Source organism: Coturnix japonica, chromosome 19 (genome assembly GCF_054131305.1).
Source record: "Coturnix japonica strain WE chromosome 19, WE-NBRP24, whole genome shotgun sequence".
In the NCBI taxonomy this organism is placed as follows: domain Eukaryota; kingdom Metazoa; phylum Chordata; class Aves; order Galliformes; family Phasianidae; genus Coturnix; species Coturnix japonica.
The window spans coordinates 4,610,945-4,635,354 of NC_140681.1; the positions used below are offsets into that span (position 1 = coordinate 4,610,945).

A 24,410-nucleotide genomic window follows, 5' to 3' on the forward strand; every position below is an offset into this window, starting at 1 on the left:
TTTTGACATTTCCATCTCTTCACCCTATGTTGATTGTATCAGACTCTTCTTCCAAGTATCTATCTGCTTTATTTCTTCCCCTTTTCAACTGCATAATGCATGAGACAAAGTGTCTCCTCGGTGCCTGGTGACAGCCCGTGCTGGTTGCACTCCAGAGGCAGCCTGCAGCCAGCCCGTGACTGACACTAATGCACTGATAGCAGATTCCTCGGGGTGCTGGCATTGTGGTGTTTGGGGGAAGCTGGTCAGTACGGAGAGCAGGAGCCGTGTCACTGATGCTGCCTGTCAGTGATTCACAGAGATCTCTTCGAGTGCCCTATTTTTGGAAACAGCGTTTTCAGATAAATGCTTTTCCCATTCCGGAGGCATTTTGACATGCTGGCAAATAAACCTCTACCTTGCCGTGGGTTTAAGTCGCATCCCTGACGTTCTAGAAAGTGCTAGTCATTTGATTTTATAATCCTTCCTGCGAATTATAAAGATGGCAAGGACCAAATAGGCTTAGTCCTGTGCTGCCACTCTATCCAGACACGTAACTGAGACAGAAAAGGCACATTTAGAAATCAGGAGCCCCTTGATGTGTCTGGCAAGCTTAGCTCTGAAATCCTCAAAAGAGATCCGTCTTCCTTTTCCCTCTAAATTTAGACCAAGAATTTTTTACATCCTTGGAAGAGAGAGGGAGGAAGGTGGGAACAGATAACACTGCGTTGAAAGCCGGTTGTAGTGCTGTCAGATGCCCAACACTTTTCTGTGTGGCTTCTCCTGCGCGCTCCCCCTGCGCCTGCAGCAGCCTCCGCTGGTGAGCAGCCTGCGCAGGAGGCTGCCGCCTGCGGGTCCTAGGTCGAGAACCTTAAACTCATCTCACCTTTTCTTTTTAGGCATTCAAGCCAATGTTTTAGGGGCCTCTCTGTCTTCTACAGGACCAGGTAGAACTGCTTTGCCATAGGGCTTTTGTAAGCAGGCCTTTGGGGTCTCACGGGCTTGGGTTTGGGGTGAATTTGTCCCTGCGCTGAACGTGCAGATATGGTATTGCTTGCCTACTGAAAGGGAAAGGAGCTCGCCGGCTCTTTGTAGCTTGTTGGCATTTCTGAAAGGAAACCAAGCAAATGGGACTTTAGGGGTAATTACGGCCACAAATATTTTAATCTGGATTTAATAAGCAAGTCACCCTTTTTGACTCGCTATTTTTAAACATCAGTAGTGGTAGTGTGTAATGGCTCACCCCAGCAGTCCAGAGTGCTTGTTATTAAGGACTTGTGCATTTTGGATTAGCGCTTCCCACTGAGAAATTTTAATTCCCGTTGCCAAAGAATTCACATCACCGTGTATGATTAGCAAATCTAAAGGATTAAAATAACCGCATAGCAGGGTTAATACGCTCCCAAACTATTGTTGTTACCTCAGGGACCACAGCACAAAACAAGGGGGCTCATGGTTAATAAATCTGGCTGTGTTAGCATCGCTTGTGTGCTGGAAGCAAAGCTTTTAACATCATTAAACGCCAGCTTTTTGCTTCAGCGTTCAAGGCCGGTTCCTCTGTTTGCATCTTAATCTACAGAAGTGGATATCATGGAGATTTTGTGAGATCTAAGTATGTACTCTATAATTATGTCTCCAATTGGAATAGCTGTGGGCTGGAATTGAAAGCACGAACAGCACAAGACCGAGCAGATGAGAGAGATGCATTTGTTCACAAGTTTCCAGCAGACACAGGACATTTCTCCACAATTTTTTGCTGTCCTGGTCTGGGTTCAGCAGCTTGCCTCAAGATAGAGCTGCTCCTCACTCAGATGGGCAGGAGGCTTCAGTTCTCTTCAAGCCTTCCATGCTAATGGATGTGGCTGGCCCAGCTGCCCCAATGCAGAAGGGCTGGGGCTCAGCTGTGTGCTGGGACCTGCCTGTAAATGCCACTGCCAAGAGCTGTGAATAAATAAAGCCTGTTGCAAGCAATATCCTTTTAAGAGCCTAGTGTAGTTTAAAAGATGGGGAGTACTTATCATAAGAATGTCATTTCAGTGAAGAAAAACCTCTTTGCAAAATGATTTAGTCGTTAGGATTTTTTCCTTTTTTTCTTTCATTTAAGAGGAAAAAGAGAAAACCGAAGCTCCTACTTACAGTAATCTGTTTTTCTCCCTTTTATTTTGTTTTATTTTCTTATCTGCGGAAGCCGTGTAAGCAAAGTTCCTTGCTAGTTCTGGGGATTTGTGTGATATTTTTTCAAGGTGTGGGTTGTAGAATGTCACACATTCATTTTTAAACACTTTTGCTCTCTGGTATGAACGAAGCACAGGGCAGTCAAATGTCAGTGGAAGCTTAGCAGCTCACTTTTCTGCTTCTCTCCGCTTCCTTACTGTTAGCTGTGTTTGCAAAAGAGGAGCCTCTTAAGTTCCTGGCTTTGTTACTCTGTTTGGAGCTGGCAGTGTTTCTACTTTGAGGTCTCCTCAAAGACCCGAATTCCCAGAAAAGGGACATATCTGGACACAGTCATTTTTTATAATTATTGCAGCCTTTAACTTGCCCCGCTCTTCCCTGAGTGCTGATCCTCAGTGATTTGTCAAATTCCAGCAGGGGCTGCCATCCTCCCTGCCCTGCTTGAGCCTCCTGCCCAGTGGCACAGCCTCAGCTCACACTGCTCCCTGGAGCCTCCATAGACAGCCCCAGGTGCAGGCGGCCCTATGGGATGGATGTGGAGATGCCATGTACCTCCAGTGAGCCTTTCCCATTGCTCACCACACCCGGTGCCCTCTGCTCTTCCTGGAGCAGATGCCACTCGCTCCAAGGGCTTTCCTTATTCTCTCCTGTTTGGTGACATAGTGCTCCTACTGCTGGGGTGACGTGGGTTTGTGCACGATGAGTTACTGGGAGGGACAGCCAGACTCACAGGCTGGCATCGCTACATTTATTTGACTCCATAATATATTAAAAAGCTGTGGGGTTTTCTTTCTTGAAGTTCCATGTGCACTGCATGTCTCTTAAGTGTGATAATTGTGATTTTCGGGATATTTTCTCATTGTTTTGTTTCTAATGAGGGAAAACTGACCTCGATTTCTCCCCTCTTCAAAATACCCTAAAGGAAGCTAGCCAAGAAGCAGAAGGAGACTCAGACCAGCACACAGAGAGAGATGGGTCCCGTGGCCGCTTCAGACAAGGCCTCAACCAAACTCAGCGCTGTTCACAATGAAGAAGCTTTCTCTTCCAGCTGCCAAGATGTTAATGGATTCAGTAAGTTTAACTTGCTTGCAATGGATATGTCCCCTTTGGAGAGCTCGGGGTTCTTGAAAGGACCTATTCCTATGGGCACATCAATGAGAAGCTGGGAGTGGCAGTGAGAGGGTTCGTTGCAAAAGCTTGATAGAAATCAGTTGTTGAAATGCTTCTAACACTGCCCCTATTTTAACTCTCAGCTGGGTGGGGAGCATTCCTTCTCACTCTAAATCTACCAAGAAATAATTTATAAGGTCTTTTAGTAATTGCATCAGACATTCAAAGGCATTTGTTCATTTGTTCTCCTGCATCAGTTTCTCCTTTGTGAGTTGATGAGTAAAATCATTTAGCTGACGTTTAGGATGGAAATATTGTTTCCTGTATGGCATTTTGATGAAAGAGAACAGTCTCATGGTTAGAAATGGAAAGACAGCATTTCTTCTTTTGTCTGTGTCCTCAGTTTATTCTTCCTTAAAACTAATGGTAGTTAATAACTGTAAACCCTTCAGACCTCTGTAGCTGGAAGACTGTGGGCAAAGCAGCACCAAGTTACCCTTTAGCCTCTCTAGATCCAGGTCGAGTGCATGGTGGGACTGCATGGTGGATTTGTAAACCTTTTCGTATTAAATAAATTTTAACTTAGACACTCTGGGAATGTCACTCCTTCTTTTGACACTTACCCTGTAGACCAGAGGGTTCAGCTCTGAAAGCAAAATGCAACTTAGAATTCTGGTATTTCTTAACATCTTTAGTGATGTTTTTCCCTTCTAATCACTAACAAGGAATTACCTATGATTTAAGAAAAGAACAACAAACCCTTTCTTTATAACCTCAGATTGATCGGGACAGGCTGAGTGAATTTTTCTTTTCCCTCTGTCTGTAGGTCATGTCAAATTCCATCTGCATGCATTGCCGCTGTCACTCTATGTAACATACCTGTGAGATGGATAAGTAGGTGTTTGGGACCATCAAGGCTAGCAGTGAACACTTCTCTCTGATATTAAATTGACTTGACTCCAGATCTAATTTTCTCAGGTGCTGAGTGGCCGTGCCTCCTAAAGAAGAAAGCACGAGTTGTCAGTGCCTGGTATCTTTGAAAGACAGGATAGCAAAGGGCAGCATTGTAACAGGCAGCCTAGAAACAGCAAAGGTAGTTTGTATGAAATGCGTGAGGAAAACAAAGTTTTTCACTCTTCTTCAGAATCTGGATTTTTAAAACTTTTTTTTTTGTGGGGTTTTTTTTTCGCCAACCAGAAAATAGAAGAGTCTGTAATGTGACCTCATTTCTTTCCTTGATATTTTGAGAGACTAATTAAAACAGCTGAGTCATTTGCTTGAAATAGCAACTATAGGAAATGTTATATCTGGTTTTGTTACAGAAGCAAACCTTCAGGTTTTCTTCGTTCTTTTAATCAGTGAGTCCTTTGCATGTCTGACATCACTGCAGATTTTATCACCACCTGCCTCTGTAGCGCAGCCTGATTTAAGTCATGGGCTGATTCTTTCATTGTTTTTCCCCTCCTCTTTATATCCATGAGCAATAATCACTGGTAAGCCTTCATGATTTCTCCACGTGTTTTTTTTTCTGCCAAGTCCAGGATGCTGAGGTGTTGGAGGTAAGTTCTGTCGTGTGCAAGAGTGTGCACGTGCCGATGCCAGAATGTTATGGGTTTGCAGCTGATCATATAGTCAGGGGGAAAAAAAGAAAAGAAAAAGAGTAAAAGCCTTTTTTTAAAGAAAAAAATTATTTTAATGGAGTTTAATACTTAGAGGTTTTTATATGGGCCTGCTCCTACTTTTGAATAACATAATTGGATTACTTTGTAACTTTCCTGCTAACTAATAACACTTTTATGGGGGCTATTCAGCCCAGCTTTTGAAGTCAGCTCTCTCTAAGTAAGAGTCAAATTCCATCTTAAATGTTCCTTCTACCTTACAACAGAAAATAGTGCTCATGAATATCTCAGGATAGGCGCTCATCCTCTCCCTCTTGACCTCAGGTATGAGAGTATGGGGAGTCTGAGTTAGCTGTAGCAGTGACTGGGAAGTACCCCTGCCCTCTGCTGTTAGTCAAAATGCTTATTCCTTCACCAGCTGCCACCTCATTGCTTCAGAGGGAATGTCTTTGGAAATGTTCAGTATCACCTCTTGCAAATGGTGCTGTCCATAAATTCATGCCCTGTTGGCCATGTGCAGATCTGAAGTCTGTGGCTTGATAGAAGTGTTCGTTGTCAATCTTAATTGTGTCTGGAACATCTCTAGCCTCTGGGTGCAGGCTGGCTGGATTGAGAGCAGCCCTGAGGAGAATAATGACTTGGGGATGTTGGTTGATGGGAGACTCAGCATGTACTGCATCAGCATTGGGGGGGAGGTTGGATTGGAGGCCTGGTTGGATTGGCCCTGGGTACCCTGAGCTAGGGGGATAGGGGAGCATCCAGCCCACAGCAGGGAAGGCTGGGGTACTATAAGGGCCTTCCAACCCAAACCATTCTGTAATTCTGTGATGCTCTGCTGGAGCAGGGAGTCTCTTTATCCCCCTTTCCATCCCAGAATGATAGTTGTTATACAGGAGAGATTCTCACTGATACTTAAACAAGTTTAAACTGCAGAAATTTTATGGACTCAGGCCCCTGTCTCTGCCACAATGTACGATTTTCTCAGATGCAGTCTTTATATGCATACATACACATATATATTTATCTTAAATCTCTTACAAGAAAATGCTGATATTTGCAGTATTTGAGACTGCTCCTTGTCTTTCAGGAAAGAAGTGTCATTTTCCTCTGAGTGGCACAGCATGGCCACATGCAGACACTGACTCAGTGCAGGGTTGTTGTGGAGAGAGGTGACAAATGGGAGGCAAGGAATGCATAAAATTGTCCCACAGTATCTGTGCACAGACCAGAAAGGTGTGCAAGGGGTTGTTATTGCACATATATTCTGTGCAGTTTGTTAGCCCATCTGTGTGATAAGAGAAGCAGCATCTCAGCAATGATGTGCTGCTACATGGTGCACGGAGGAGATGGCTTTCCAAAGGAGTGACATTGGTACAGTCCAGGTGCATAGCCTTAACATTACAGGCAGAGGCACGGTGTGAAGGTGCCTTTAAGGATGCTTTTAAGGAACTGAGATTTGCACTAGTAAGTGGTATTGTTACTATGCTCTTACTAGCAAAAATAAGGAGATACAAAGAAGATTTCCTTGGTACTCAGGTTGTTAATGATCATCTTTAATCAAGATCCATCTAAATTCATACCTCTTTGTATCCTGCATGCTTTTGTGATGAAATGCAAAGGTCTTACAGATTTGCCATAGGTCAAAATAGGCAGGTGCATCAAGATCTCACTGTTATTGCCTCTCCACAGATGATCTTCACTTTTGGGAAGGATGTACTCTAAGCATCTGTAGGGTCATGACTGTGAGACATATATCCTGTGTATAGAGAATTGGAAATCAAGTTCGTGTCTTTGATGTGAAGTCCTCTCTGGAGGTGTGTCTGTGACTTGCACACACTGGTGCTGTTGGGTACACAGAACTGTGCGTGCATCTCTCCTACAACAGCCACCTGGCTGACTTTGAGAGTGAGCTCTCTGAAAGTCTGAATTCACCTCCCTATCTCACACATATGGTTCATTTCAGAAACCCTTGTTGGTGACATTCATAATCAGATTCACCGATGGAAGTGATGTGTCTACTTGTAGATGGTCAAGTAATTTATAGTTGGCAATTCCTGGAAAACCTTTGGCCCAATGCACTTTTGTACTCCCAAATTTCAGGAAATTGGAGGACTTACAGTGTGACTCTGGCCAAACAAAGTATTCTTGATAGTGCTTATCTTACACTGTAAAAGTGGCCACATGCCAAGTGTGATACAGAGAAGGTCTTATTTAGGCTAAATAACAAGGAAGAAGGTGGAAGAGGTCCCTCATGAGAGATGCATTAAGGCAGACTAAGCTATGAGAAATTGCATTATCTTAATGTGTTTTCAAATGGTCAAAGTCTGAAAATGTAGCAGAAGAATGCAAAACTGGAGCAGGTTCATTATAAGTTGATTATAAACTGCTTAGGAGGTAATTCTGAAGACTTTATGAAACTCCGTAGGATAGTGCCTTCTTTCATTCACTCCACAGAAGAACTTGAAATTTATGAGTGGTGTTTTTTTTTGTTGTTTTTTTTTTTCTAGAGCTACAAAAATTGCTTCTGAAATTACTTTGATGTATACTGACTTTTATCTACTTCTACTGGATTATGGAATTCTTTTTCCTGTGTTTATCTATTGTCATCTTTCTGATGTACTGAGATTTGTATTAGCTTGTTTCCCAACATTTTGAGGAGGAGATAAATGTCTGTAAGTCTTAAGAGTGAATGCAGAATGATAACAAAAGAATATACATTCAGAAATGATGGATTCTCGTAAGCATGTACATGTGTGCTATTGTGGATATAAACCAATCTCGTACATTTGCTAGTAAGCAAAGATTCTGCTGTGAAGATGTGGAGCCCTGCCTCCTTTCCATTAATATTTGATCAATATGGGAGTTATTTGTGGATTTGTTCCAGAGAAAGCTAACGCTTTAAATGGGAGAAAGTAGGGATGTGTGTCCTGCTAAAAGAACCCATCTCACAGGGGAAAAGATTATAGGATTTGCTATTAAGTGTTCTGCATTGAAGAACAATTCCCTTCTTATTTTGTATGGTTTTAACAAAAAAATTGCTACCCTGCTTGTGTATTTTTGTGGTACATTGTGCTTAGCAGGCTATTTTACTGTTAATAATGCATCTTACTCGCTATAGTTTGTATTTTGGTTGTTGTTTTCAAGTATCTTTTGCTTAGATGTTCCTTTGGTTTAAAGAAAAAAGAGGTTTGTAGAATATAGTCCTATATGTTAGGAACACACTGATTTACAGTAACTATAATAGCATATTTGGGGTCTGGACTGCTTATATTAAAGAAAATCCATCACGATGACATTGTAATAAATGTAATATGCATGTTGAGATGAAAAATATAATTCATTCTGATAAGCCTTGTATATCCCATATTACTGTGTTCTTTGAGGAACATTCTCCCTGTTCTTTCTCTCTCTTAATATATGTCTAAAGTCTTTTCCTTATGTCTTTCCTACCTAGCATCACCCTCTCCTTGTTCATTTTCTGTCCAAAGCAAAACCCTTCAGAGCAAATCTCTGTTGAATTCCTACTACTCAGGTACTAGTGCCAGACTTTTCTTTCTTTTCTAAATCTTCTTTTGTGCATTTCCCAATCTGACCTATAGACTGAATCTGCTGACTATGAGATGAAGCTAACCTTGTTTTTCATTTTTTGTAACTCTTTTTCTTTTCCCTACTGATCTTCTGTTGATTTGCAATGACCTGTGTCGTGTGGGTGAACGGAATTCCATCTCAAAGTATCATCAGACACAGTTCCATCGACCACGCTGTTAGGTAAGACAGGTATGGTGCACTTACTTCATTGGAGAGAAATCATGCTCATTGCATCTTGCAAATAACCTATTAATGCTGTTATGTGGCTGGGCTTCAAAATCATGATTAATCCTGTGATCATGTACTATGTTAATTGCAAAGTCTTTGGTTTCATTCATGCTCTATTATCACTATTAATTGATTGTATTGATTTGTTGAGGAAAAGACAGCTCAACATATACGGATGTATATGGAAATCAGAGGGTAGGTTTGGGAATTGGGCCCACCACGTTTAGCTTTGCTAAGAGTTAAATGCTAAATGTTGCAGCAGTCTGGTATATATGTGACATGGTAATGAAAAAGCAGCTGCTGAGAGATGAAGGCTGTGCTGTGGCTGCTGGTAACTTTAGAGGGAGATGGTTGTGTGCTGCGGTGTGTGCAGCCCCTCGCTTTTGGGTCTTTAAAAGTATGTTAGTACAGTAAGTTAACAGAGAGAACAAAATTGACAGGAACTGTAAGCTGATAAAAAGAAGTTATTCAGAAACTTACTGGAGGTATACCCTTGAAAGTGAGTAATAACAGCCTACAACTTCGGGCTCTCCCTGGAGGATGCTGCCTGCGTGTGGAATTTGAAGAAGGCAATTCCTCTGCTATGAATCAGGAAGATGATATGTAGTTGATCAGAATCTAACCAGTGGTATTTATGAAACCTGTCATTTTGGATTATCTACAGTAAATGTTCAGTTCCAGACACAGTAATCTACCATGTCTGCTTTAAACATTACTCTGGGCACACTGAAGGCCTATAGTTAGACCAGGAAGAAATTACAACCAAGCACTTAAGTGCCTTGGCTTGCAGACTAACAGCCAGAGGGGCTTGCAGGGACTGCCACAATACATACATTTATCCTGCTGTATATCAACGTGCCTGATGGTGACGAATAAGCCCTTTTTTGATGTGATGGAGAAGGAGTCTTCCTTTCCAGAAGGTTTCTCTTTGTTTCCCAGAGACTCGTTGCCAACAGGAAAGTCAGGAGGTGGATTTATCTTTTCACTGTGCTTTAGAAACAGTGCCCAGAAGAGGTCAAACTGCTCTCAACGATGCTCAGCACCTGTGAAAATGGGGACCCAAATCTGAGGGAGGTGTTACTACCCCTGTGTCCAGAGAACAAGCTGCACAGTTCTGACACTGAAGCTCAAGGAGTAATAGGGCCAACCTGTGCCTCTCACAGGACAAAGAAAAAGCCAGGAAAAAAAAAAAGCTCTGAAAGCTTTTAAAACCCCACATTTAGAGAGGAAAAATAAAAAACAAAGTTGGGAATTAACGTAGTCTTGTCCTTATGTATTCAAAACTATACATATGCAAAACTCTTTAAAACTGAGCATCTACTAACCATTATCTCTAAGCTGAGTAAGGACTGATATCCTTGTCTTACACAGAAGAACACAGAGCATTTTGAGACCTGATTTACAGACTGCTCAGCCCTAAGTTGCACCTGCACTGAGCAGCCACAGGTGCTGCAAAACAGCTCCTAGCACCAGAGAAACTTCTATCTTTTGAGCTGTAGACAAATGGAAAGCCTGACGTTCTGAGCTTAGTCAGATTGACCAGACATTGGGTGATGCTGTATGAGCAAAATAAGTTTGATTTTTGATGTTTATTAATTCCTGGGAAAGAAAAAGATCTCAAAAAGGGCATCAGTCATCTCACCACCAATATCTGACTCTGGCACCACCTGTGCTTCAGTGCTATTTGTTCCCATCTGTTATGCCTTCTGCTAATAAATGTTGTATATCTGCCATGCTAGATGACTCCCTGAGCTCGACTGTGACATGATTTCTTGATAGATACAGGGGATTGTTTTGTTGTTGTGCTTGACTTACTTTTCTTATGTAATGCATGTTTTTAGCTCTGTAATTTAACTTAGAGATGTTGATTCCAAGACTTAATGGCCTTCACAAGCACCTTTGCTGGGGAAGAGAATATTTAATACTAGCAAGTAAAGGAGTCTGTTTCCCTGTTTTTAGTATTTCAGTAAGGTTCATGTTGTGTAACTGAAGTCTGAAGGGGAGATGGTACCACATTACGGGTTGTTTGTGGAGAAGATGTGCATGGCAGTCAAAGTCATTCAGCAAGTGATATCAGTGCAGGCTCCTAGGAGAGCCAGCACACCTTTCCCTTGCATCCATTGCCAGTAGCTCTTCAGCTACAGAGTTGCTCTGTTATGCAGGCAGGTCTGCCTCTTTTCACATAGGTTTGGCAAAATCCCCACATCAGAAGAGCTGCACAGTGATGTGTGTATCCAGTACTCCCAGTTTTTAGCCCAAATCACCAAAGCAGCTTTTTCCTACATTTATAGCAGGCTTTTCCTGTGTGCTGATGGAAAAAAATAATTGTGTTCAGTAGTTTTATTAAGTTTAAAATGCGCTTTATGAAGTATTTACCAAGATATCCTTAAAAAAATCTCTTTAAACCTAGAGAAAATGATTTATTCAGCCGTATGGCTTCTGTATAGCCTTTGAAATGAACAATGTATGCTCTGCTCTGTCAAAACTGATCTCAGAAGGCTTTTTGTTAAGGAACTTGCCTTTTATAGCTTAGTTGATATCATTAGGCAAATGATGTTTTGACTTTGCTTTGCTATACCACTGATTATATTGTATGTAGCATATTATAGCTGGATATTTACCATATAATCAAGCCTTGTTGCACTCAAAAAGCAAATTAATTTTACCAGGTGCCACCTTATTTATCTCTAGTGAAAGGAGAAGAGTTATTAGCCATCCTGTAGTCAGCCTTGGAAGACGTCAAACAATTGGCAACCCTTGCTCTAGCAGAGACACTGAGCCTACATGTAATAAAATCCATCACAAACACAGCTCAAAATATTATTTATTTTTTCCTAAGGATATTAAAGCAAAACTTTTGAGATTAACTCTGGGTATTCAAGGCTCACATCGGAGCAACATTGCTTTCAGTTGCTTGAGGCGTAAGTTAGTTTTCTAATCTGAAGGCAGCATCACTGTACGTGTCTAGATGTCTGTCTTGCAGACTACCAAAGCCTTTTGTTTGTAGAACAAGATAACTTCTGTAACATAATCTGAAGTTTCCATCCCAAAAGCTGCCCTGGGTAGGCAGGCCCTCTCCCAGGAGCAGAGGTTGCATGGGGCTGCACACAGCTGTTTATAGGCTGGGGCTCTCAGTTTCTCAGCTGCTCTTCACCTCATCGACATCTATAGAAAAAAAAATGTATGATTTTTTTCTTTGGAGGGAGACATTTATTTTAGTTGTCTGGGAAGCAACAAAAGTCTATAATAGAAGGTATTGTTGCAGCAGGTGAGCAATATTATCTTGCCCTCAGGGTTACCCACCAAATGGGGAAAGATGTCACCTCCTTGGCCTCTGCGTGGGCTTTTCTCAGCACGTGGTGCTCCTCTGTGTTTCTCTTGGCAGAGTAGGACCTCACAGTTAACTTCAAGTTTATGATTACTTCTCCAGCAAAGCAGAGAGTCACAGAAGTACCGTCTCATAGGCAGGGAGAACTTGGGAATATTAAAAGTGTAGTTGACATTGCTAAATTTGATTATCTGCATTTCCACTCCCAAATAGATACACTGAGATGCCTGAAGAGCTCCACAATCAAGCAAGTTATGTGTGAGCCAGTGAGCTGCTGATTTCCCATTTTCCACAACATTTCAGGGCATTCCATGAACTATTTGACTGATAATGAAAGTGCCAGCTTCCGGAAATCAAAATATCTACATTGGCAACGGGTGTCTTAGCATGGGGACAAAGCACATTGTGCTAACGAGGGCTAACAAGTGAGGTGACAAAATATTTTGCTGTTGCAGCTGCTAGTATTAGAAAAGAGCCTATTACGAACAGTGGGTTTCCAGCAGCACACAGAATATCTGTTTTGTTTATGGCTGCACAAAAAGGACTTTGGAAAATTGGAGATGGCTGTAGGAAGGAACTGGGGTCCTGAATGCTCAGCCCAAATGAGGCTTCAGAAGAGCTCAGTTGATTTACCTTATCAAAGAGAAATTGGAGAATTGATTTGATCAGTGCCTGCGTAGGTCAAAATTTCAAATACTCAGAGGGCTCCTTAATCTAACAGGGGGTATAATAAGATTCAGTGTCTGGAAACTGAAGTTTAACAAAATTAAATTGCAATTAAGAAGTGTTTAGACAGCAAGGGTAATTAACCATTGGCACAACTTTTGGGGTCAGGATGAATCACCATCTCTTGAAATCTTCAGATTTGGATTATTTTTTGACACTAGTCTGTTTTTGGCATGAAGTCAGACGTGGTGGTTTGTGTTCTTACCAAGAAAATGAGAATGTATGACTAGAAATAAGGAGGGCATATGAAATATAATACTAGAAGCCTGATTCATAGTCTGAGTATTTACTAGTTTCTGTGAATTATTTCATGTGTCTTTCGAAAGAATTCTTTTAATTCATCTCCTCATCTCATTGAAAACTCAGGAAAGGCACAAGTGCTCCAGAAGCACCAGCTTCAGTGTCATCCCCACTCAGAGAAAACAGGGTGGGGGTGGTTTGAAATGGGGGCAGACAGGATGGACTATGGTAAATTTCTGTGACTTGCCATTTGTGCAGCAGTATTGAGCACAATGTGGGGTGGTTGAGGGGCTGGTGGTCCTGTTGCCTTATTCAGTAACCAGAAGGCACAGGTACCTTCTATTGCTGCAACCAGCAGAAAGGCAATGCAGAAAAAGCAAAAGAAAAGCAACTGTTTGAAGCCTCCTTGGTTGACTGTCCCAGTGAGAGATGGATTTGCTGCTGCTTCCCCTCCTGCATTCCAGATTTCCCACAATTGTTGTGAACTGCACATCTTGAAAGAAGGGGCAGTGCCTTGCCTGAGCGCCTCATTAACCATGCTTAGGTTCCAACTTGTGGTGTGATTACACCAGGAAGGAACAATATGTTTCTGGAATTGGGCTTTATTAGCAGAACATATGAACACTAGGCTCGCCTCATACGTAGCAATTTATCTCCATAAGAGCTCCTCTGATCTCTTCCTTGCCCCGAATAAGATGCTTGTGGAAAGAACTGGCAGCCCTCCCAAGCTGGTGCAGATCTCAGGCTGTGGTTTTCTATTGGGCAGTGCCACCTGGGATGTGTTTGTCACAGAAATCCAATGGAGGTGATGTTCCCTGTGTCAGCTCTGTGTGCTCTCAGGTTGAGAGCAGGATAACTCAGATTGTGTGACATGCAGTGTTTTTTTTAGGAGAAAGACTTGGCTGGGTGAGAGGTGGTGCTGCAAGAGCTGCTTCCATTGTCAGTAGAGTCTGTATTTCTGTCTGACCAAAGAGACCAGAAGCACAGCTGTCACCATAAACTTAAAGGCTGGAATCAGACTCTTTGCTGCTGGGCTTCATGTATTTCCAGTCTAGTTTGAAGGAAGTTGTTCTGGACAGAGGACTGTTTTCACCTCTCACTTGGATACTACTGAGAGTAGAGACCCAAAAATACCAGAATTAAGGAACTTGAAAAAGTGAGAAATCAGTGATATCCTGCAAAGGAGTTAATCTGAGCTCTGCTTTACAAATAGGCTGGGCTCTGCATGTGCCCTGACTATTAGCACTAGTACCGCATGTACATTTTAAGTCTCCCTCTTGAATAGAGATGTAGTAATGTCTTTTAATTGGGGCTGATAAAAATGTGGCACTACTTGTAGGTTCTTTAGAGAAGCCATTTGTGAAATTGGGTTTGTATTAAACCTAATGATGGAAAATTAAGCATAGTACGTCTGTCGGAAATGGTCCACGATAAAAATCTTCTTCTCCCCATTACAGGAGGTTAATAGGGAACAGGGGAGGAAAAGATGCGCTGGGAAAGCGAATCCAACCAGGGGAATTAATAAGCCTTGAAATTCCCTCTGTTCGGAGTTCTCACACTATCATTAGTCGGAGCATTAGGGATGATTATATAAATGCTTTGGATGTTACTCTTCCTTAAGTCCCAAATTTATTCATGTTTTGTATGTGAAGGTTGTTTTACTGGAGCCATAGGTCTGTAAATCTTGGGCTGTCCAAGGAATGTGACTGTTTATGAGAATCTTGGCTTGAGAAGTCTTTAAATCCAGTAGCCTCATCTTCAGAGCGAATGATCGATGTGATGGCCATTTATTTTAAAAGCAGCAGGACATGTTCAGCATCTCTGATAATTCAAGCATCAGACTCATCTATCTATATCTGTATCTGTATGTATATCTAATGTTCTATATGTATATCATCTGTATCTATGTGTTGTAGAGATAATTTGCCCCATGGCAGTGCATCCACTGCAGTCATTCCTTTCTCCTCATAGTCCTCCAGAACAGAGCATATGCCTGTCTTGATAACTTACCTCCAGTATAACAGTTAACCAGCTAGAACATAATTTGTCAAGTTTTGTCATGTCATTGTTTTGTCGTTTGCTGAATCTAATGCCCTAATCTGTCTGCTCCTGCCCAGTTTTGGAATGAGGGACAGAGCAGGGATCCCGACTGCTTATGAGCAAGACTTTGCAGTGGTTTCTCAAGGATAGCAATGTTTACAGTAACTCTGGCCATATTTCTGTCTCTCAGAAATCACCCTGAAATTGCAACTTGATTCATTTACTTTTTATCCCTCCTAAAACATGACTGTACTATTGCTGACAAGGAATAGTGTTTGGGCTCTTTCTCAGTCTGTGTTCTGTATGAAATGAGCCTGGTGTGTGCAATCTTCAATTTGTTCCTTTCTTTTTTTCTTCATTTTCTTTTGAGCAATGGAAGAAGGGTATATTTTCAGTTCGTTAACTTTTGGGGGAAGATCAGGAAGAATCCATGCAGGCTGTTAAGGCCTGTATGTACTAAGGAACCCAAAACCCATCAGGAAACACTGCTGTGCAGTGTGGGTGCTGGAACTCTGGCACAGGGACCAGAGAGGTGTTGGGTGTCCTTGGAGATCCCCAAAAGTCAATGGGATGTGGTGCTGGGCAGCAGTGCTGGGTGGCCCTGCTGGGGCAGAGTGGGACCAAAGGGACCCAGAGTGCCTCCAACCTCAATCAACCTGGAGTCTGTGATCTTAGATATCTGTAACCATAAGAAAGAATTGTGATAGATAAACCCCTAAACTGTTCATCTAATCTGAGTTTCTCCTGTTAAGAATAAACATTTTGGTAGTCTTTGCTATGGTTACTTAAGTTTATGTCAGTTCAACAGGAAGATTTGCTGTCTTTGGAGTTTTGCTAGAGGATATAAGAGATTGCAATTCCAACTCTGTGGTGATAGAGGTTTTTAAAATATTTCTTTCAGAAAGAACTATATCTATTAAGAATACATATCTAAATGTTAGGATTTTGCATGCAAGCTAATTGTTTCTGTACTTCTTTCTGCCTAACCTTATGGTTTTGCAGTTTGGAATATATTTTAGGCTTGAATCTGCAGAGCGTTTTAATTGGCCTCTAACCTCCTGTGTGGCTATTCTGAAATGCTGATGGTTTGTTTGCTGTTAACTTGGGCCCTTTTCACTCATCTCATTCTGTACGCCCCAAATCTTGCTTGAATATCTCCCTCATCTGTGTGTATCTTATGGTCCTGTTCCTTGCAGGTTTGTGAAGGAAGGTATGTAATGCCAGTGGGATCATTATGCAGAGCTCACACTACGTTTGCTGTTTCACTGTATGTGCTGCACCCTCATGCCTGATGGGCTGTTCATTCCATTCCCACCTCTGGGTTTGTCTCTTTGACACAAAAAATAGTTGAATGGGAGTCAGCAGCAGTTGGCGCTGTGTATTTCTTACTGATTTCTTTACTTTCTTTTGCCTGCACCGGCCAATGGGGTGGTGAAGAAACAAATGGAGCAGGAATGAGAATGGCAGTCACAGATAAGTGAAAGCTTGTTTTGCCTTCCTGTCTTCAATACAGACAGTAGCCATGGAGAGATGACCCAGCCAACCTTGACTATCCAGACCCACCCGTACCGGAGCTGCGAGCCAGTGGAAATGTCCTACCCACGGGGGCAGTTCCAGCCAGCCATCAGAGTGGCCGACCTGCTGCAGCACATCACCCAGATGAAGCGTGGACAGGGCTATGGATTTAAAGAGGAGTATGAGGTGAGCGGAGCCTTCACTTGTGTGAATCGGTAGAGAAGTGGCAGTCACAAAGATGCTTGGGATGGAAGGTTAACTGTGTGCAGAGCTCCTTTTCCTTAATTCACTTACTCTCTTAGTTGTTTACTTCCTCCATCTTATTTCTGTTAATAAGACTAGGATTTAGAATGCTAGCAGTCTTTGGTGGCTCTGTGGTCCAGAGAAAATGTATTTACTACATTGTAAGAAGAAAAAGGTTTTTTGTATTTTGGAACTCCTAAATATTCTGGAGCAATTGATCAAATTAAATCACAGCTTAATGATCCCCGTGTGTGGAACTGTAAAGGCAAAGGTAGCAACCTCGTGTAGTTTAAATGGAGTTTTTCTGTATACTCATATCTTTGTCTCAGAGTACATTTAAGTGATCTTTTCTTGCTGCTTAAAAGAGAGGAGAGCAGTGAGGTGCCAGTATGAAAGCAGCCCCTCCACTCCCCTGCCACAAAGCTGGAGTGGCCAGAAATGCAATGCAAACTACAGGAACAACAGCACTGGGGAGGGGTTGGAAGACAATTATACATTTAGAGAAGAAGGAGAAAATGGGGAAATAACATCAAACATATGTGAGACTTTGCTGTAGCAAGCGATAATTATAATGAATGTGGTAAGCTGGTGGGAAGGCAATAAGTAATTAATATGCATAGTGGCATTAAAACTACTTAAAAATAACTTAACAGCTGTGAAAAGTAAGTTACTTAATGAAAGCAGCTCACTTCTCCACCCTGCAAGTGAGAGTCCATAGGGTTTGTATCACTGATGCTGGGGTTTGCTGTAATTGCAAATAATGCTTTCCTGGTTGTCACCAGGGAATACTTTTTGTAATCAGATGGCATCAAAGATTGTCATGACAGATATTTCTGGTAACTGTATGTTAACAAGGGCTGTGCACTCATGCACCACAATCAAGGGCACTAATTAAAGTATTAATTCGGAGATCTTGGTTAAATATTGAAAAAGGGTGGTAATTCTCTTGGGAGATTTACTTAGCCTCCCTTGGCCTGCACTTCTGTGAGCAGTACCCAGAACTACATTTAGCACAATTACAGATGCCCTCTAATCTAGTTCTCGATGTTCAGGAAGAAAACAGGTGCTGGCATATATGTGATTTTCTGGCACTGGCATTGGTAGTTATCAAAATAACACATTAGCATGAAAAATGTCAATGCAACTTTCAGCTCCACAAGTTGTGCCTTTCCCAGAAAGTGCTATCTAAAGACGTATGCAATGACGATGACACTATCTACATTTGCATAATTCCTTCCTTCACAAGAAGTGGCCTGGAGAATGCCATAAGCTCTTAAATCACTTGTACTGTCCTACCCTGCAATCAGAGGCCGTTGCCCTAAGTGGCAGCCCTTTTAGTTGGATGAATTTGGTTTTCAGAGCACAGCTCCAAGATGCTCTCAGCCTCCAACAGCAATTCTGCAGATTGCAGGGAGGATGCTGAAGGGTTGTAACTTCTGGGAGGTAGGAAGACTAGTTTTAAGTTGGCTGGATGAGCTGCCTTGCAAAACACACTGCAAAATTATTGGGAAGCTCTGAAAAAGAAAAGGCCTGAGAATTTATCTTGGTCTCTTAAAATCTGTTTTTGCACACTAATAATCAATGTCATCCGTGTGTATGTTTTTTCCTCTAAGAAGCTGCTTTTCTACCTACTTTGCAGATTGATAGCATACATGGGAGCCTGTTTAGTGCCACATTACCAAATAATTGTACTCTCATGAACAATCACTTTGAGCAGAACGTATCAGTCATATGTGACAATCATTTATGTGCATTCCCATTTCTGCTGAGAAATCAGGGAGTTGCATTCGGGCTTTTGTTTGATGCTCCTTCACCTGCAGAGCACTAGGGCACATGTTTCACTGATGACATCTTGAAAGGAAGATTTTCAAGTGCTTGCATCTTACATCTAACTCCACACTGAGGAAGCGGCCACGATGTGATGGTGTAAGTGGTGGAATTTCTCGTGTGAATTGGCTGGTAACTGAGTGTGAACGTGGGAACCTGTCAGCACTTGCAGTTATGTGCGTTATTTCTGTCTGCCTGCTGCACCTCAGGCCAAAGTGTCTGCTCCTTGTGGTTGGCAGTAAAACGTGTGGGCCACGAGAGATCGATCCATCACTGACACTGGATGTAGATGGCACTATGTGGGATTAGGCACGGCCATAAACATTTAAACAGGACTTGTTTAACTGTCGCCTGTTCCTTTCTCAGAGCATATCAACCCTGATTTGTTGTGAGCTGCTAGGCTGGTCCCTAACTGTATTGCAAGCTCCAATTACTGTCTGCAGAGGTAATAAGCTTAAGTATCCAAATTTCAAATATGATTTAGGGTGTCACTAAAGCATATTTCTCATGTGCATTACCAAGACTGCTTGCTTATTTTGGATTCTGTGGCTCCTTCCTCAGGTGTCGTAGCATTGCTGGTTTCCAACGGATTACAGTCACCTCTGGATTTTAACCCATTCATTTCTACCTGCCCACAATGCCTCTATCCGGTCAAAAGACCAGACCCTGCAGTTCAGCACTACAAAATGTCAGCAGGATTGCTATTAGATACACTGTCCATGGATTACACTGGCTTAAGGTTTTGTTTGGCCTCGCTGTGTACTAAATGGGAAGCTGAACTGGCTGAATTATTTCTTTTCCATTGCTGGTTTGTTGTTGTGGGTTTTTTTTCCCTGTTTGTTTTCAGCCAAAGCAGTTTTAACCCTGGGTCACAGCAGAGTAGTGGGAAGAGCTTTGCCATCTCTGTTGATACTGCGGCTGCAGGGGGAGGCTGTGGGATGGGCAGCGAGGCTTTTAATTGATAGCATTGCCCTGAGCAGCACTGCTGCATCATTGGGGTACATCAGTGCAAATGAAGGATTTGGGTTTTCATACTTCTAAATGAAAAACAAACTGCAAACTAATTAAATGCCTCAGTCGGAGATTTATATTGACTTGCTCTAAGCCTCGCCTGATCATGAGCTCTTTGGTTATGTATCCAAGTTGAGGTGCTTGGAAATGTTGGTTGAGATGAAGCTGACTTTTAGAGATCCGGCCCTGTCATTTCAGGTAAAAATTAGATCAATTTAGTTTAAAAAGCATCATTATGAATTCTACTGCAGAGAAGGTATTTCAGTCTGCATTTTTACTGCTCTTCTCTAAAAGAAGAAAAGAAAGGAAAGCTTAAAAATTAAGCCCAGATTTTTGAACACCAAAATTTGGTAGTTGAACAAAATTGAACAAAGAATCCAGCACGTTTCCTGCAGAAATACCACATATGGGTCCAGTTCTGATACCTGAGAGGTCCGTTCTGGTCTGCCCTTATTCATAGTACAGTGAGAAGCAGAAGTGTTCCTTTTGAGAGCGTATTTATGAAGTACTCTGTGCAATCCACTGCACTAAACCCATTAGGAATGCAGCTCTTTTTCTGGATACGAGTGGATCGTAACTGATGTTTTTGCTTTTGTATTTCTAATGCAGTTTTGATTCTCGGTGCTACACTGTCAGTGATCTCGTGGCAGAATTGTATGCACAGTTAATCCAGTTTGTACAGCTGGTTGTATAGAAGAGGTGTGGGTCTGCTTTCTGCAGAGGTGGTTTGTGTTCCTCACCAAGCAGAACTGCCCTTCGTCTCTTCAGAGATAGTTTCATGAAAAGCAGAGATTTCTTTGGTTTTGATTGAGGTGAAAAATGGCAGGTTCTTCCATCTTTGGAGGCTGTGTAAAGCAAATATGAAATCTGGAATTTCAGTGGGGAATTTCAACAAATCACTTGAAAGGATGGCCTTAGTTGGAAAGGGCTTTTTGGAACTGAAAGTGCATTCTTTAGCCAAGATAGACTTCTCCAGGTGAAGTGATGGGGAAGGATTTATTGTACTTTTTCCTTTTCAGATGGCTGTGATTAGATGCCTAATGACCATTGCCATTTTCTGGTCAATCTGCCGTGTTTTGATATTAGTAGAAAAATAAGGCACCTTTCCCTTCATCTTTAAAGACAAAAATGAACTGTCCTTACCTCTTTTCTTTTACTCAGAGATTTTTTTGTTGTTGAGTGTGGTGGGTTTGGTGTTCTTGTGAGGTTGTGGGGTTTTTTTTGTACTCAGGAGATGAGCTTCTATTTGGAAACAGCTGTCTGTAAAGGAAATATATGTGTGATCAAAGCCCTCGCCAATTACAGAGTTTATTACTCTTTCTCCTGGGCTTTTGAATAGGAACTTGCTGTCCCTGTCTTTTGTCAGCAGGCTCGTGGCAGTGCTGCAGTGCCTGACATTTTCTGTCCTGGAACCCCTCTGGGGGAAATTCACAACAATTTGGTCTGCAAGAGGGTTGCTCTTATTAAATTTATTTGTAATGCCAGTGTTGTAGATCCTAATAATTGTGTCTCTCTGCTATTGCATTCAGGAACTGTAATAGACCTGGATGGCTTGTGAAGATGAATGTAAATTCATTTTCCAGTTGTCAAACTACCCGCTGCTAGCCAAGGCAGATATGATTCCCCAATGAGTGCAGTATAAAAACTCCATAATTCCCTTGGGATTATGAATGGTACAGCTTGTAATGTTGCGGTTGATTTTAGTAATACAGGCTCACATCAGGGCGTAGATCTTGGAGAAGGCCAAGAAAACACAGCAAAGCTGTTTTTTTCCTCACCTTTGCATTCAGCACAACCCAAAGCTGGGATGGTTCCAGCTGCCACCAGCCATGTGCAGGTTGTGGCTTTCTGTCCCTAGAGAGACCGTCCCTCATGGACAGCTCAGGCCATCTCCCAAGGAGAGCAGGGCCGACCTCCAGCCAGACACCATCACAGCTGCCACTTTCCAGCTCTACCTTTATGACTTTACAATCCTTACTTGACATGCGTTGAAGGGAAAGCAGCTTGTTTGCTTATGTTCAAGCTATATGGTAAAGCAGCACTGCCTGCTGCTGGTTTCCTTTGCATCCATCAAAAGAGCAAACCTGGAGAAGCAGACCATTTATTTTCATGGTTGGTATGTTTTACCTTCTTTTGCCTGTTTTCTATAGATGTTATCTAAAACTCTGAGCTTGTTATTTTTTCCTCAGAGAAAATCAGCAAGTGATTTGTGTTACATCACCCCGTCACCAATAAAGAAATAGCTGAAACCACTGTATGTGCTCAGCTGAAAGCCTGAGCCCTTTGTTTCCACCATCTGGGCTTGCTTAGCTGTGCACAGAATAGCAGACTGTCCTCTCTTGAATCACCACCCCTGGTTCCACACAGCACCACCTAACCCAAACCCTATGGCTGAGAGCACTGCCCTCTGCTCCCTATGAAGAGCTGCAGCCACCATGAGGCCTCCCCTCAGCCTGCTCTGCTCTGGGTCCAACAAGCACAGCAACCTCAGCTGCTCCTCACACACACTGAAGCCCTCAGACCCTTCCCCTCTACAGCCCTCCTTTGGAAGCTTTCGTATAATATAATATATATGTGAAATCTCCCCTGTTCTACAGGAGAAATGAGCTTAACCTGTGACTGTGCAGCCAGAAACCAAGTCTCCTCATCCCTTTAGATCTGCATTAGCAGCCAGCAGAAGCCAAGGGATGCACGTGGTCTGCACCAAGCTCTGTTTTCTTTGTTAGTAAATGTGCCCTTTCCTCGAGAACAGCTGTTTGCATGGTTGAGTACTGAATTATGCAGTATCCTTATTTTTGCCCTCTGTTGCCATCATAACCCACCTGCAGGCATTGTCCAGGTTTTTATAAACCCTCCACTTGTTTGTTTTGCAGGCACTACCCGAGGGGCAGACGGCATCCTGGGATACAGCCAAGGAAGACGAAAATCGCAATAAGAATAGATATGGAAACATAATCTCCTGTAGGTGTTAAGTCACATTACACCGAGCTTCCTGTATGATTCCATAAGCATCTTATGGAAATGGGGTGTGCTTGAAAACCTCACTCAAAGCTGGTTTACAGTGCTGAGCATTCAGTAATTCAGTCTTGTTATGCGCTATGCTTAATTCTAGGATATTTTTTTGTTTATATTTTTTCTTTTGCCCTTTTAGTGCTTTTTTTTTTTTTTTTTTTTAAATCTATTTATTCAAATTAAGGACAAAATCCTCTTTCCAGATTTTCACAGTAGGTGATTTTGCCCATTTTCTATTCATGGTTTTTTTTGTTATATAACTCAGATCTTTCAGTGTCACAAGCAGGATTGTGAAAGGAGATGTGGAACAGCGGTCAGTAACCAGCAGAGCAGCTGGTTTATGAGTAGGACAAGCTTAGCTTCTGCTAATCACAGTGAGGCAGCTGAGAATACACTAAAAACTCTTAGTTGTATTTAATTCATCAAATTGTAGTTGGTGTTGTAGAGATAATAATATATTGTAGAACTACAGGGTAGGGGAGGCCTCCATAAACCCACTTAGGTCTATTTTGTTTCCATCTAAAATACAGCTCTACCTCTCATTTTTTGTCTGATTTTAGTGATTTTTTTTTTTCTAAAGATCTCCAAAGTTAAGCTTTCCGAAAGCTCTCCAGGCAGCTTTCCCCAGTGTTTCATTATTCCCTACAATGTCTGGGAGGTATGAGGAGAGATATAATAAATCATCCTATTTAAGGGCTGCTGAGCAGTATCAAATTAGGGAAGCCACGTCTGGGGCAATCAGAACAAGGAGTAAGAATGTAAATAGATGCACCATACATTTATGTGACTGGTTAAGTGTATGGAATGCTGTAAAGCAAAACTAGGTTGCATGGAGTGATACGCTTAGTAGCGTACTTTTTCTCAGGTTAAATGTATGCTTTCTGTAGAACAAGCAGACTTTATTAAAGTGGAAAAAATCTTGGTCACAAAGAAGTGTCTCTCACACAGGTTATCTTTCCTCTCTTTCTTTTAAAGACTTAAAAGAAGCGATTCATGTAATGGTGTAGGGGAAGTGGCACAGAACAGCTAAGGGACCTCATGGTAAAGGTAATGAAGTCTGGAAATGAAAATGAAAGGATTCTGAGCCCTAATCTAATCCTGATTCTGCTCCTGGCTTTCTGCATAGGTCGTGAGGTGGACGCGGGTTCCAACAGTCTTTGTTTCTCCATATGGAGAAACATTGTAGTTAGCGTGAGAATCATCTCCCTTATCTTCAGCTGTCTAAAAGCTCAGCCTTGCTGTAAGCTTCCTGTGTTGCTAGTGGCAAAGAAAGATACTTCCAGACAGAGGTTCAATTTGCCTGTCTAGACAATTAGCTTAGATCAAATTAGTCTGAGAAATGAATCATCTAGCTGTAACAACCGCACGTTGGTTTTTGAAGGTGGAAGTGCCATAGTATGTTGTGAGTAAGATAACGTGAAAGAAAATATTTCTTTGGAGGGTTTTGAAGAAGCAGTTGACCTGATGTCAAGGTGGAGGTGAAGAAAGGCAAGGCTGTGTGAGAGGCACCATTCAAAGCTCAGATTTGAGGGCTGTGGGAGAAAAAGTCAGAAGGTTGTTGAGGTAATGGAAAGACATAGGTAAGAAACACAAAAATAGTGAAAGCACAGAGGGATGCTGAAGATTTGTAGGTAAGTAACAAGACTGGATGGATTTTCCTCACTTAAAATGTGTATGACATAAAGACATGGAGAAGGAGAAAGTAATTTCTAGATTTACTAATGTGCCATGAAGAGTGATGAAGTAAAATGGATTGAAGTATTTGCTTCACT

At 42.0% G+C, this 24,410-nt stretch overlaps 1 protein-coding gene across 27 annotated transcripts in view; it reads left to right on the top strand.

Annotated features, from left to right (window-relative positions):
- PTPRT (protein tyrosine phosphatase receptor type T) overlaps positions 1 to 24,410 on the top strand; it is a 391,962-nt gene that overhangs the window by 338,499 nt on the left and 29,053 nt on the right. For 7 of the 27 annotated variants that reach the window (XM_085519547.1, XM_085519548.1, XM_085519543.1 and 4 more), the window contains 6 exons: positions 879 to 926; positions 3,074 to 3,222; positions 8,335 to 8,412; positions 8,613 to 8,657; positions 16,544 to 16,731; positions 22,500 to 22,587. In XM_085519547.1, coding sequence (XP_085375673.1) covers positions 879 to 926; positions 3,074 to 3,222; positions 8,335 to 8,412; positions 8,613 to 8,657; positions 16,544 to 16,731; positions 22,500 to 22,587 — 596 coding nt within the window. Of the gene's footprint in view, positions 1 to 878; positions 927 to 3,073; positions 3,854 to 8,334; positions 8,413 to 8,612; positions 8,658 to 16,543; positions 16,732 to 22,499; positions 22,588 to 24,410 lie in introns of those variants that run through there. The other 20 variants (XM_085519553.1, XM_085519555.1, XM_085519549.1 and 17 more) reach the window with 10 other exon arrangements.